The 15408-nt window shown below is 50.9% G+C and overlaps 1 protein-coding gene and 1 long non-coding RNA gene across 4 annotated transcripts in view; one reads left to right on the forward strand and one right to left on the reverse strand.

Annotated features, from left to right (window-relative positions):
- CAPZB (capping actin protein of muscle Z-line subunit beta) overlaps positions 1 to 3228 on the reverse strand; it is a 134209-nt gene extending 130981 nt beyond the window's left edge. Inside the window, exon 1 of one of the 3 annotated variants that reach the window (XM_007083759.3) lies at positions 1826 to 1999. In XM_007083759.3, the coding sequence (XP_007083821.1) occupies positions 1826 to 1915 (90 nt within the window). In that variant the 5' untranslated portion in view covers positions 1916 to 1999. Of the gene's footprint in view, positions 1 to 1825; positions 2010 to 3093 lie in introns of those variants that run through there. The other 2 variants (XM_042997367.1, XM_007083758.3) reach the window with 2 other exon arrangements.
- On the forward strand, positions 2195 to 14912 carry LOC122241387. The gene is made up of 3 exons (XR_006221500.1): positions 2195 to 2282; positions 11599 to 11826; positions 14792 to 14912. It is a non-coding gene; the product is annotated as an uncharacterized LOC122241387 (long non-coding RNA).
- Positions 14913 to 15408: the final 496 nt, after the last annotated feature.

A 15408-nucleotide genomic window follows, 5' to 3' on the forward strand; every position in this document is an offset into this window, starting at 1 on the left:
TACAACAATGTGACAGGCCTCTCCTATCAGCTCCTGTCAGGCAAAACCATCCGGGAGCTGGAGGGACAACTCATGAGGGGGCCCCACCATCTAGCACCAGAATCAGAACTCTTAAGTTAGAACAATCATTCTTGACTTGGAAGCTACAGCTACGTAAGGAAAAGTTGTCTATGCATTCTTAACCGATGCCAACAAAAATCATGGCATTTACTCCAAAGTCCAACGCATTTTAGATTCTCAAACTGCTATTCCCCTCCATTGATAACTGAGATGTAGCTTGTTTTCTCGACTGTCACACACTACTGAAAATAACCACGGTGGTCTTAACTCATTTACCTATTCCAACATCCCACGTCACCACTTGTGTCCCAGCCCGACCGACCAGTCTGGATTATTAGAGCATTCGTGCAAGGGACTGACCTGACAAGCAGCAGTCAGAAATTACTCAGAAGCCTAGGGGAAACAGCACGTTCCCGAGAATGAGTACAAAAACCCAAGTGGCCGAGTTCACGGACATAAGACACGCCCCAAAAGCCATTTCCTTCAGTGCCAGGTGTTGTTCTAGGCCCCAGGGGTGCAGCCATGGAAAACACAGGGGAAAACCCCTGCCCTCCAAGAGCTCCTGTCCTGGCCCGTGCCAAACCCACCTGTACCACCCTCCGAATGACTACTGCTCTGTTCAGTGAGGTCTCCGGTGCAAAGGACCCAGAACACAACCAGTCCTCAGTAAATGCTGCTGCTCCCTTGCCATCGCTGAGTAGCCCACTATTCTGTCTTCTAAACAGTGTCCTTCCTATCTTCTGGCACAGCAGCAGCCCGGGACAGTGGGGAGGACGGAGGTCGGAGGCTGACAGATGTGCTTCCACTGGCTAAGCAACACCTGGAGTAAGTTACTCCACGACCGAGCAGCAGCCTCTTCACCTGTACGACGGGAACAGTAACTCCCTCAAAGGGCCCCGTGTGGATTCAAAGAGCTCATACAGCTGAACTGCACAGCACAGTGCCTGGCACCTAGTAGCCCTCAAGAAAGGTCAGCCCTTTTCTTCCAGCTCCTCCACGGTTCTTTCAGAAATACAGGACTCCTGAGAAGCATCATATGTCGCTGTGCTGCTCCTCCTAGGTCATTACGGGCCTTGTCCCATTACCTTTGGAGAATCGGGCACCTGGGGCTAAGCCAAGATGCCCCTCCCTGCCAGATATGCTGCCGTGAGCAGCCCCGCCTGGCCATGTTCCCCTCCCTGCTTTTGCCCCAAGAGCAAATTGATTAAACCTCCCCCCACTTTTAAAGTCCTCACCCAACACTGTCCTGGAACACTTCCCCACCCAGGCCCGGGGCGGGGCCGCCTCCCAGCAAAACACCCATCAGAGAAGTCCAATCGCATTAAAAATGGCATAAGCCACATTTTTAATCAATATACAGGAAGGCACCAAGAAAAAAACACAGCCACTCTTAATTAGTCATCCTGGTTCAGCAGCCACATCTCTTCATGAAACAAGAAACTGAGACCCTCAAAACACTCTGAAGCCCAAAGTCCACACGCAAACATCTGCCTGCACTAGGCAGGAGGAGCAGGCGGGTGGCCTGAGCTCTGTCAGCCCATCTCCAAAGGTTCCTTGACCTGAGGCAGAGAAGCCCTCTGGCCCTTCCAGTCTGGGCGGAGAGCCCGTCCTGCAGGAGGCTGCAAGGTGGAGGCAGGGCAGGCTCACTTGCGTTGGCCCAGGTGAAACCTCGGGCCATCCAGAGGACCCAGGGCACCTGCCACCATGACTAAAACAAACACCACGAGTGGAACTGGCTAGCTGTCTCTCTCGGTGTCTGGCTCACCTGATCCGAGGCACCTCCATAATCAGCAGTTCCAACCCTCACAAGCTGGCAGTTCAGGGGGAAGGGGAGGCTGCGCCTGCTGTGCTGCATCGTGTCCGGGCCGTTTGTTGGCCTCGGGGCCTGCTGGTCCCCCCCAGGGGCCGCAGCCTCACAAGGGCGATTGTGCGTTCATTCCTGCCCCGGAGACTCCCCCCGCCCTCATCCCTCTGCTCCCACTCAGGCCCCGGCACGACGCCCCACAAGCACCGCACGGGGGCAGCGGCCGCGGAAGGGGCCCCGCAGAGTGCGGCGCTGCCTTCCTGCCTTCCGGGCACACAGGTGCCCGCCCTTCCCTCGCTCGGTCCAGGCGGCCTCCCCAGAAGGGGGCAACCCTCCACCTGAGAAGTCACAGCCCCGGGACCACCACCCTCCCCGCGGGCTGGAGAGCTCCCGATGCTTCCTAGAGGCGGCAAAGAAGGTTCGCCCTGGGTAGAGGGGAGGGACCACCTGGGTCGGGGGCAGGGAGCAGGGCCCTGGAGAGAGGGTAAAGGCCAGGACAGAGGAGGGCTGACGGAGGCTACGCTAAGGGCCGTGAGAAGTCTGGGGAAGAGGATGGGAGGGGGGTGTTAACGTCCAGGCGGGGGCCACGGACGGAGGAGGAGAGGTCCAGACTAAGGCCAAGGAGGGAAGAGAAGGCTCAGGCTGAAGCCTTGGAGGAGCGGGGAAAGAAATCTAGGCTGGGACCACTGGAGGAGGCGTTGACGGGGGCCCAGACCGAAACCACGGAGAAGAGTCGGAGGGAGACGGAGGCCTAGCCCGGACCACAGGGAGGGGAGCCCAGCCTGGGCCACGGGAGGGAGAAACGAAGGCCTACCCTGGCCGCAGGGACGGGGAAAGAGGACCCAGCCCGGGCCGTGGGCAGGGGCAAGGGGGACCACGCCTGGGTCACCGGAGGGGGTGCCTGGCCTGGACCACGGGTCCAGGAGGGTCTAACCTGGGCTGCGGGGGAGACTAGCCTGACCGAGAGGCGGAGAGTGGGACTCCAGCTTGAGCCAAGGGCGGGGGCTGGGAGAGGGAGGCAGGGTTGCTGCCCAGCCCCGCCGCCCGGGCCGGCAGCCCCCTCCCGAGCCGGCAGCGATGGTGTCTACCTGGGTCCCAGACCCCGCCCCTCCCCCACCCGGGGGACCCACCCTTCTCGGGCCGGGGGGTGGGGGAGGACGGCGGAGGCAGGGGGACACGAGCTCCGGCGGGGCCCCCGGGCCTGGGAGAGGGTGACGTCGGGCCTTTACCATGGTGGCGGCGGCGGCGGCGGTCCCGGTCCCGGCGTCTGTGGCTCTCCCCCCCGCAGCAGGGCCCGGCGCTTCCACTTCCCCGGGTGCCCAGGAGTGAACATCCGGGTCAGCGGCCCCCTCCCCCCGCGCCGGGCCGCCGCCACCTTCCTTCCCCGCCCCGGCCGGGCCCGGGCCCGCCCCCACGCAGCCGGCTCTCGGCCAATGAGCGCGCAGGGCCGCGGCGATCGCCAAGTATGGAGCGCGGCGCGGGGGGGAGGAGCGCCGAAGGGGGAAGTGAGGGGCGGGGCCTGCGAGCGGGGCGGAGCTGGGCGCGGCGACTGGCGGGGTGGGCTGGTCCGTCCGAGGCGCGGGGACCCGGCCGGGGGGCCGGCAGGGGGTTTCCGCCCGCACCCACGCCCTAAGTCGCACCCGGTGGCTACCGAGGCGGGGGTGGCGGAGCGACAGTGCGCGCGGGCCTCCGGGGCGGGGACGAGGAGGGCCCTGGGACTGGGAGGGGTCAGGCCCTGCCCTCCCCTCCCGGTGCACCCGCTGTCTCCCGCGCGGACCCGGAACTGGTGTTGCGGCGGGCCGGTCGGTCCCGGGGAGAGCGTCCGAGCGATCCCGAGGTGTGATCGCAGCGCCGCCACTTGCTGCGTGGGGACCTGGATCAAGTCGCTGCACCTGAGCCGAATCCCAAAAAAAAAAAAAAAGAGAAAAAAAAAAAGGAGCCCTAGGCCACGCCATTCATTGGGCGCCCACTGTATACCAGGCCCTGTTGGGGGCACCGAAAGAGAGTTGCACTCGACGTGAAGATGCCCTCAGAGCTACCTGCCGCAGGTAGCTGTGAGGACCCCGCAGGTAGAGATTAGAAAACTGGACTCAGGAAATGTTAGGCGTTTACGAGTGTTTTTAAATGTGCTACAGAGAACCAGCCCAGTCGCCCAGTGGGGCTGCCTCACTCCACGGAGTGACTCAGAAAGTTTTTTTATTTCCTTTTCCTTTTTTCTCTCTCACTCGCTCCATTCAACAACTATCTGTTGAGCTTGGTCTAGAAAGCAGAACTAGGATTCTGGCCGTGCTGATAATACCTGCCCTCCCTGGCTTGCTCTCTATTTTGTGAGAATCAAATCAGGTCAGCTGCGACAGGATTGTAACTGGTTAGTGTTGCACAAATGGCGGGAATTGTTACCACAGGTCAGGCCATGTCCTAGGCCCCCATCCTCAGGGAGCTCAGAGTCAAAAGCTGCCACTGGCATAAAAAATCAATACAAGTAAGTGATTAAGGCCTGTGTTACGGGAATTCAAAGAGAGTGGGACTTAAGAATTTTTTCAGTTGGTAAGCATTTATTGAGCACCTACTGTATACTGAGCACTGTTCTAGGCTCTAAGGACAGAGTAATGAATTTGACAGTCCCAGTCCATGACGTGATAGAGGTGGACCCTTGGAGGAAAGACAATCACCTGGTAAGTAAACATCGTGTCAGGTGGTGATTAGAGGTGGAGAACACTCAGGGCGAGGGAATAGGCAGGCAGATTAGCCAAGGGGGGCAAGGGGAGGGCTAATTTAGAAAGTAACATTTGATCACAGGGAGGCACAAGAACCAGATAAGGCACAGACCCAAAGGGGACAGTCTCTGGTGTGTTCATGGACCGAGGAGGCCCATGGACTGGGCAGCCCAGTTTAACTAGGGGGAGAGCCCTGGAAGCTGAGGTCGGAGGGACACCAAGCAGTGATAGGATCAGGCCTAGGCTTGAGCAGGATCAGGAGGTTGCTGTGTTCTGAATGGACTGTAGGGGGCTAGGGCCAGTAGAAAGCTATTTAAGGCATGTTTTATTTATTTAAAAAGCACTTAAATGGGGTTTCCTACATGATGAACACCGTTAAGCACTTTACAAATAATAATTCACTTCATCCTCAAAACAGAGGCCCGAAGAGGTAAACTGAAAGTCACACAGCAGAGAGACGAAGGTGCCTACTACCCTGGGGACACAGTGGATGCAGCAAGGGAAGACCCCTTTCTGGATGTTTGCTGATGGCCTGGCAGTGGGCACAGGAAGAAGAAAGGAGTCAGGAATGATGCTAAGATTTTTAGCTTGATCAACACTGGAAGGATTAGCCATTTATTGATCTGTGGAAGACGAGAGGAGGAGCAGGCGTTTGTTTTGATTTGGGGTGGTTATTTTTTTCTTTTTTGTGGGGGAGGATAAGAGTCAGTTTGGGACAAGTTATGTCTGAGATGCCCGTTGGAGCTCTGAATGCAAATGTCAAGTGATTGGATGTAGAAGTCTGGAGTTGGGGAAGAAGTTAGAGTTGGTATGAGAACTATTAGCTAAGAAATGATATTTTTAGGTACTGAAGGGCCCAAGACATCCAGGTGAGTTCGGTTAGGAGGTGAATGTAGAGGAGAAGAGGTCAAGAAGATAAAGAGGAACCAGCAAGGAGACTGAGAAGGAGTGACCTGGGAGGGTAGCAAGAGGACGAAGAGAAGGTGATGTCCTTTTTTTTTTTTTTTTTTTTAATTTTTATTCTTCAGAGAGACAGGGTGTGAGTGGAGGAGGGGCAGAGAGAGAGGGGGAGACACACAATCCAAAGCAGGCTCCAGGCTCTGAACTGTCAGCACAGAGCTGGATGCGGGGCTCGAACTCACGAGCCACGAGCTCATCAGCTGAGCTGAAGTCAGACGCTGAACCGACTGAGCCACCCAGGCACCCCAGGTGGTGTCCCTTCTTAAAGGCAGGGGATAAGAGTATGAGGGAAAGGTTTATGATAGAATAACACTTGAACTGTTTACTTGAAAAAAATAAGACTGACAGGGAACCTTGCTGTTCCAAATGCATTACCTGTATTTTCTCATTTAATCCTCATACAACCCTGTGAGGTCAGTGCCTATTATTCCCATTTCACAGATGAGGGAGCTAAGGCACACAGAGGTTAAGTAACTTGCTCCAGATCACATAGCTAATGAGTTCAAAGCCAGGCAGTCTGGGACCAGAGCCCACATCCATAACCCTAAGTCTGATCCTGTTGCTTCGCTGCTCACAAAGTTAAGTCACATCTGGGGCACCTAGGTGGCTTAGTCAGTTGAGCATCCGACTTCCGCTCGGGTCATGATCTCGCGGTTTCTGAGTTCGCGCCCTGCATCGGGCTCTGTGCTGTCAGCACGGAGCCTGCTTTGGATCCTCTGTTCCCCTCTCTCTGCCCCTCCCCTGCGTGATCTCTCTCTCTCTCAAAAATAAATAAACATGGGCGCCTGGGTGGCTCCGTTGGTTAAGCGCCCGACTCCGGCTCAGGTCATGATCTCACGGTTCATGAATTCGGGCCCGTGTCGGGCTCTGTGCTGACGGCTCAGAGCCTGGAGCCTGCTTGGGATTCTGTGTCTCTCCATCTCTCGGCCCCTCCCCTGCTCATGCTCTGTGTCTCTCTGTCTCTAATAAATAAACATTAGGGGAAAAAATTAAAAAAAAAAAGGTCACATCAGACAAGAGGCTCGGGGGACAGCCCCCTCGGTCTCTCTCATGCAGCTCTGTTTTCGCTTCTTTGGATACATCTGCTACCTTCTTTACGGTCCTGCACCCTCAGCTTGCTTATACCACTATTCCCTCAACATTTCAGCCTGCTTGGGGTCTATCCTGGTGGTCTTTGTTCCTCCTTCATTCGCTGCATCAACTTGCTCTATTACCTGGCAAAGTATTTTTCTGTTTCATAGTTCAAATCCCGACAGAATCCAGTGGCCCCATCTCATGTCTTAATGATGGCAGCTTGTTGGATAGATCCCCGGCTGATCCCAGATTGAGCCCCCACACGTTGGATCCTACCCCTGACCCGTCAACCATTGCCATGACCATGGGGCCATGGGCATTAAGCATGGCAGCCTGCCAGGGGCTGTGGGTTAGCAGCAACAAACACCATAAGTATTTTTAGTACTCTTTCTCCTCCCCTCCTCTTTCAAAAACCCAACCCCCCTTGAAGTTCATGCTGTCATATTTTCCAGCGGCCACCTCTCCTTTTTTTGCCCTCATGAACTAACCTCCTCCCCTCTTGTACCTTTCTTTATGACTTCAGCATCCATAAGCATAATCCATCAGAAATCTTACTGACTCCTCAAGGATTTCTTCCTTACCAATGAGTTTTTCCTTCCCTCTGCCTTAAGTACCCACTCCCGCAGTCTTACCTTGAACCTGCTCCCGCCCATAATTGCAGTCTCAGAACACACAATTGCAAATATCTCATATCCGACTTTAACCTCATTACTATAGTATCACATGCAAGCATTATTTCAACCTCATCAAGCCCTGCAAACCTTCGACCCTGCCAGGTCTTTGCATTTATCTTCCCGTTCACGCTCACCTCCCTCCTCACCCAGCGTAGTAATGAACGCTACACTCACTTCCTTGCAAAAACCAGTAAGCCCTTGCCCCTCTCTTTTCTTCTAACTGGCACCAACCTTGTTAAGCCTGGCTATTCCCCAACACTCTGCCTGCCTCGGAACGTCTGAATGTTGCTGGCAAATTGAAAGTGACTGGTGTCACTCCAGATTGATGTCCACAAATTTCAAATGAGCCCTCAATCCTGGCTAGCAGGATTGCTACCTCTCTGCCATATTCTGTTCCCCTTGCTACTCTGTGAGGATGATCTATCAGCCTTGACCCTCGGTCCCCTTTTCATCCTTCACTCTAAGCGACGGGCTTGCCTCATACTTCACAGACATAACAGTATGAATCAGAACCTTCTGGTCTACCAACAACTCTGCACCTTACCCACGTTCTCTGCCTTCTGGCTTTTGAATGAAGGGTTTGTGCACCCATCGAAGCTGACATCTCCACTCCTACCCTGGATTCCTCTTTCCTTAATCCTCAGTTTCTCCCTCCATACTGGATCATTCCCACCTGCACAAAATAACATGCCCTAATATCTCGTATCCTAAGAAGTTTCAACAACACAAATCTTGATCCCACATCTCCTTATAGCCACCTCCCCATTTGTTTGCTCCCCTTCACCCCAGCACCTTGTGAGTTCTCTGCAATTGCTGTTCCCACATCAACTCCAATTTCTCAGATCAGTCTGGGGTTAGCTTCTGCCTCCACCCGTCGGCCTGGAAACCATGTCGTAGAAGCCAGTGGTCGCTTCGGGGTCTCATCTTACAGCTGACCTCATGGTGTTTGCTGCATTGGTCACTCTCCTTGATGCACCTCTCTCGGTGCTCTGGCTTCCTCTGAGTTCCCTTTGATGCCTCCTTGTCTGTATCTACATACTCTTTTGGTTGCCCTGGGTGTTCAGTATCTAGAACATAACAGGTGTTCAATGGAGGTCTATGAAGTGAGATAGTAGTATCCACATCATAGGAGTGATTCTTGCGTGAACGAGTGGACCAAGATCGACCAATAAAGTATGGCTACTTTTTTTTTTTAATTCTGTTTTTAATGTTTCTTTACTTTTTGAGACACAGAGCACAAGCCGGGGAGGGGCAGAGAGAGAAGGAGACACAATATGAAGCAGGCTCCAGGCTCCGAGCTGTCAGCACAGAGCCAGACACGGGGCCCGAACCCACAAACCGCGAGATCGTGACCTGAGCCGAAGTCGGCTGCTTAACTAACTGAGCCACCCAGGTGTCCCAAAGTATGGCTACTTTTAAATGAGTGCTTACTACATGCTACACTCTTCCCATGCATTACCTCCCTAATTCCTCCTAACAATCCTTTGAGCTAGGAACTTCTATTTTGACCATTTTATGAAAAATGAAGCTGAGCCTTAGAGATGGCTTGCATAGGGGCGCCTGGGTGGCTCAGTCAGTTAAATATCCAGCTTTGACTCAGGTCATGCTCTCACAGTTCCTGAGTTTGAGCCCCTGCGTCGGGCTCTGTGCTGACAGCTCAGAGCCTGGAGCCGCTTCAGATTCTGCCTCTCTCTGCACCCCCCTGCTTGTGCTCTCTCTCTCTCCCAAGAATAAATAAAAATTTTTAAAAAAACCACTTTTTTTAAAGAAATGACTTGCCTAAGGTCACACAGACAATGCATGGACGAATCTGTCGTGACTCTTTCTGACTCAGCGTCTGTCCCGAGCATCACTAAATTGAGATCATGTGTAATAAAGTGTTTTGTCAGTGCCAAAAGACGATGCTACGACACATAGCACATAACAAGGCAATTTACACATAGTAGGGGCCCGTAAGTGTTTGCTGAGTGGAGGCAGGGTGGGAGGAAACCCCCGAGCCAAATCGTACTGTCAGCCGAGGAAAGAAAAAGCCATCTCGAGGACCTCAGAGAAACAGCCTTCCACAGCACGTCGAATCTTTTGCAATGCTTATCAGCCAATACAGGACACAGTAGAGCAGGCATTACCCAGAAGCTTGCCCAACGTGGCTTCTCCTTTTCGTTAAGTCCCCACAGCTGGAAATAGTGGGTTAATAAAGGCACACCATCTCAGGGGACGGGGGCTTGCTTAGCTCCTAAATCCCCTTTGATTTAACAGGCCTGCTTTCTGAATTGGGGATCTTCTTGGATTACTAACAGTGGTTTTAGATGTTTTACTGTGTCTTTGGAGATACAAGAGAACACTAGGATTAGCCAGCTTTTAACCTCTCTCTATACTGAATTCTATAGGCAAGGGGTTTCAATCACATTCCTTGAACATTCTAGTTCCATATACTACAGTTTCAGTGGGATTTAGGGGTCTTGTTACCAAAGTATCAGAAGGAAGGAACACCACCTGGTAATGTCATCTTCCCCATCGTCCAGCTGGTTCAGAGGTCACTTCTGGGGCATCCTCTCTTTTCTACGACTCAAGCCTTTCTCATGCTCAGACCTTTAGTTTGGGGAGAATTGAGGCCACCCCCAGCTCCAGAGGAGAGGATCCTGATTGCCTGAAGACAAAGTATGGCCTTGGCCATACTAATGGGTTTGGGAATGGACCATTAACCTAAGCTGGGCCACAGCACTTTCTGCAGAATGCTAATCAAAATAAACTCTGCGTGAAGGGAGTTGGTCCATCAAGTAAGTCTGGGAAATGCTATAAACGATATTCCCTCTTGGGGATTCTCTGCTCACAGGAACCTTACACTTCAATTATGATGTCTCTTCCCAGACTGTTCAACTACTCCCTCTCAACTAGATGATTGCTGTGCTTTTAAGCATCCCTAAGTACTTTCCATCTCATGTTTAAAAAGAAAAAAAAGGTCTACATGAAAGCCACCCCTACACCAGCCTACCGCCTATCTCCCGTCTTCCACAGCTACAGAATTGTCCGGCTGTCCTCTGACTTCCTAACTTCCCATCCTATGCCATCACTCCTCCATAGAAATGACCCCAAGGTTGCCCATACATCCATGTCGAAAACACATGGGCTTTGCTCAATCCTCACCTCCTTCGACTCTGGTAGCATTTGACACCATTGGGCACTTTCTCCTTGAAGCACCTTCTCCCATTGGCTTCCATGACACCGTGTGACTCTCCCGGTCTTAATCCTACCTCTGTGACTGCTCCTTCTCTGTGTTCTTTGCACACTGTGTCTCTTCTACACAACCATTAAATGATGGGGTCCCTTGTGGCTCAACAGTAGGCTCTTCTCTTAAATTGTGCCCTCTCCTTAGACCATCTCAACCACGCCCCTAGCTTCGGTGACCAGCTGGCTTCAGTCATGAGCCCACCCCTGAAGCTGGCAGGAATGGGGATGTGATCATGGGCGGGGCGTTTCCCTGGTGATGGGAGGAAATTGGAGTACTGTGACCAAAAGGAGAAAGGGATGCTGGAGAATAGAAAACAAAACAAAACAAAACAAAACAAAACAAAACAAAACAAAAAAGATGGCTATTACAGCCATGCATTCTGGGTAAACTCATGCAAAGCAATGAAACAGGCACGTTTTGGGTCTCAGAAATTTGTATCATAGAACCCCTACGCAGGACTGTGTACCGGCAAAACAACAGCCTGATTTCCTTGGAAGACGGGACACTGTGTGGTTAGTAGAAGAGGAGCCTTGGCTAGACAGCTTAGATCAACTTTTTCCACCCCTTAGCATCTTGAAAGAACACGTGGCAAGCAACAGGGAAGTAAACAGGCCACCTGCAATCCACTTCTTTTTAATATATCCCCAAAGTCAGTGCCAAGAGGACCTCTCAGTCCGAGGTTAGACACCATCTCAGGGCTTTTGTTTTTGCTCTCCTAGGGGGTACCTGGAGAACTCACAGCTGCCTTCTGCTAGACCAGAACTATGTGTATCCTGACCATCTGTGGGGTCTTGCTCAGAGTTACAGAAAGGCCTCTCACATGTGGGCCAGCTGTTGGAGTTTTTACACGCATACTTGGGAGAATTCGTGTTTGGTTTATTAAGCTGGCCAGCCAGCCACCCACCAGGCTTGGGATGGGCCTCTACAAGGCGTCTGAGGCTGCCCCTGCCTCCGCCATGTAGTTTTTTTTCTGACAGTCCCCCCAGAAGCTGAGTTTGGGAACCCTCCTGTTCTGGGTTCTCCCGGAAACCCTGTGTTTTGCACACCTTTTCACTTGCAATTTGTCCCCTCTGCTTTCAGGGCTCCTTGAGACAGAAACTCCCAAGTCCTCTCATTAATAATTAGCATAGTACCTGGGATATGGTGCTCTGTGAATGAAGCCTGTCAAAAGATGAGCCAGAGAACCTCCAAGCACAGTCGTCCGGGATGCAAACCTCAGCTCCTCCAAAGCACGCGTCCCGCGTTCCAATCAGACATTGCAATGTTGCAAATGAAACTGGACCAGATGCAGAACGGACGTAGGAGCCGGTATGGGGGCGGGACTCAGGGACCAGTCTAGTGAAAAGATGCAGTAATAAATCAGAGCAACAACCACTGAAAATCAAATATTTAAAAATGCCATTTATGAGGGGCGCCTGGGTGGCTCAGTCGGTTAAGCGTCCGACTTCGGCTCAGGTCATGATCTCGCGGTCCGTGAGTTCAAGTCCCGCGTCGGGCTCTGTGCTGACAGCTCAGAGCCTGGAGCCTGTCTCAGATTCTGTGTCTCCCTGTCTCTCTGACCCTCCCCTGTTCATGCTCTGTCTCTCTGTCTCAAGAAAATAAATAAACGTTAAAAAAAATTTTTTTTTAAATACCACTTATGAGGGCGCCTGGCTGGCACAGTCAGTAGAGCATGTGACTCTTGATCTCAGGGTCATGAGTTCTAGCCCCACGTTGGGCATAGAAATTACTTAAACAAACAAGCAAGGAAAAACAGAAAAAAAAAATACTTAGGGATGGGGCGCCTGGGTGTCTCAGTCAATTAAGCATCCAACTTTGGCTCAGGTCATGATCTCAGGGTCCATGGGTTCGAGCCCCGCGTCAGGCTCTGTGCTGACAGACTTGGAGACTGGAGTCTGCTTCGGATTCGCTCTTTCCCTCTCTCTCTGCCCCTCCCCTGCTCACACTCACTGACTTTCTCTCTTTCTCTCTCTCAAAAATAAACATTAAAATTTTTTAAAAAAATTACTTAGGGATAAATTTAATGAAAGATATACAAGTCCCGTGTACCCTGAAAACTAGAAAACATTGCTAAATAAATAGATGTCCCCTATTCATGGGTTGGAAGACTCAGTATTGTTCAGATATTCATTCTGACGATCTATAGATTCAGTGCAATCTAATTAAACATCCCAGCAAGTTTTTTTTTCCTTCTAGAAATTGACAAGCCGGTTTTAAAATGTACATGGAGGGCCACTTGGATGGCTCAGTCGGCTCAGGTCATGAGCTCACGGTTTGTGGTTTCGAGCCCAAACCTGCTGACAGTGTGGAGCCTGCTTGGGAATCTCTCTCTCTCCCTCTCTGTCTGTCCCTACCCTGCTGGTGCTCTGTCTCTGGCAAAATAAATAAATAAATACAACTTAAAATTTTTTTTATAATAAAATGTATCTGGAAATGCAAAGACCAGGCGTGAGGCTCTTAAGGGAGGAAAATAAAAGTGAGAGGACGTGCCTGCTACCTGATTTCAAGACCTACTGCAAAGCTGTAGAAATAAAAACAGTGTGTCATTGGCAGAAGAGACACACAGATCAATGAAACAGAGTAGTCCAAAATTAGACCCACACATATGCATCCAAATAATTTTTGACAAAGATACCAATGTATTTCAGTGGGGGAAGAAAAGTGTTTGAAACAAATGGTACCAGAACAACTGAAGATCCATGTAGAAAACAGTGAATCTTGACTTGTACGTCATTCCATGTGGAAACATGAACTCAACTGCATCACAGACCTGGGGCACCTAGTTGGTTCAGTTGGAGGAGCATGTGACTCTTGATCTTGGGGTCATGAGTTCAAGCCCCACATTGGCTGTAGAGATTATTTAAAAATAAAATATTTTTTAAAAAAAGCTAAAACTCAAGCTTCTGGAAGACAACATGAGTGAAAATCTTTGCAACATTGAGCAGGCAGAAGTTTCTCAGGATACAAAACACACTAGCTAGGAAAAAAAAAAAAAACCCTGATAAATTGGACTTGATTTTTTTTTAAGTTTTTATTGTTTATTTATTTTTGAGAGAGAGAGAGAGACAATGTGAGCAGGGGTGGGGAGGAGGCACAGAGAGGGAGACGCAGAGTCCAAAGCAGCTCCAGGATCTGAGCTGTCAGCACAGAGCCCAATGCGGGGCTCAGACCCACAAGTTATGAGATCATGACTCAAGGCGAAGTTGGAAGCTTAAGCGACTGAGCCACCCAGGCGCCCCAAATTGGACTTGATTAAAATAAAACAATCCTGCTTTTCCAAAGATACCATTGAAGAAAAGGCTTTCAGAACCATGTAAAGCATTGTTTAACTTTACACAGGACTTAAAATCTTTTTGAAAGAAAATGGCATTCTCTTCACTACATGAGCTCCAATCCTTCCAAATAAATAAACATAAATATTAGCTTTATTTTTTAGTCAAGGGAACCAATGGAGTGCATAGCATAAGAGGTCCTTTGTTGAGATTGTTAACTCCCAGGACCAGGCTAGACCCAACGACCTATTTATTGAAGGCAATTGATGTCATTATAGTCAGAAAGACTCCAGATTCTGGCCGAAAAGGAAAGCAGAGGTCAAAGGCAGAGAAGTGACTGCAAATATCTGGTCCAGCAGGTAAAGTGACTGTACATAGGGAAAATGAATCACCAAGTCTGAAGGTAGGCAGGTGGGGGACGGCATGCAAAGGAGAAAAGCAGAGGGCATGATGGGTCAGGTTGATTCAGCACAGAGGCCCAGAGTGATGACGGTAGGGATAGAGCTCATTTCTAAACCTCACTGGTGCTCACTGGTTTGACAGCTTGAAACAGCCAGGCAGGAACAGACATACTTGATTTTAGATCCTATGAGGTCTGACCCCATGTAAAACCTATACGTATCAAGAAAACTCCAATTGCCAGACTTCTCTGTTAGGCACCACTCCCCGGACAACTGCCATTGTAGTTCTGTTGGCTTCATCTGGATGACTTTTCATTCTTTGCTCCACACTAGCTGTGATTGCTGTAGGTACGTAGCACAGGCAGGTCACCTGTTCCACTTCCTCTTCCCGGATGCAAACATCGTCTGTATTTCCCAGCCTCCTTTGAGGTAGGCTGTGGTCATGAAACTGGTTTCATCCAATGGAATGTGGGAGCAAGTAACATGAGCCACCTCCAGGCATGGCCACAAAAGGCCACTTGTAACCTGCCCCATTCTCTCTCTCTTTCTCTCTCTCTCTCTCTCTCTCTCTCTCTCTCTCTCTCTCTCTCTCGTCATCAGCCAGCCAAATGCAGAGGAAGCAAGAGAAGACTCCACGGTGGAAGAAGCCTGAATCCCCTCCCAGGACAGTTCACAGTCCCAGTGTCTCAGGGAGAAAATAAACCTGTATGGTCGTAAGTCACTGAGAACTGGAGGTTGTTTGTTTCGGCAGCTAGCGTTATCCTGACCAACACAAGTCTCAAGAGCTCCCCATGATAGCTTCCAATCTAGCAGGTAATGTTTGGGGCCACCAATTTAAGCAGGATTTCCATACCAGTGTGAAGGTTCCATAGGTATCTCAAGATAGAGTTGGTGAGACGGGACAAAGGTCACACAGCTACATGGATGGTGAGCCGGGGTTTGAACGGAGGTCTGTCTGACCCCAAACCTATGCTTTTCACATTCTTCCACATTACCCAAAAACAAAGAGGTGTTTAGATGTTTCGAGTGATGATCATCACGAGGATAGGCTGTAGGGCTCTGTGTAATTTACTCTCTGGCACATTTGTGCTATGTATTTTTTTTTAAGTTTATTTGTTTTGAGAGAGAGAGAGAGAGAGAGACGGAGAGAGAGCGCTCGAGCAGGGGAGGGGCAGAGAGAGGGAGAGAGAGAGAATCCCAAGCGGAATCTGCTCTGT

The sequence above is a fragment of the Panthera tigris genome, chromosome C1 (genome assembly GCF_018350195.1).
Source record: "Panthera tigris isolate Pti1 chromosome C1, P.tigris_Pti1_mat1.1, whole genome shotgun sequence".
Taxonomy (NCBI): Eukaryota; Metazoa; Chordata; class Mammalia; order Carnivora; family Felidae; genus Panthera; species Panthera tigris.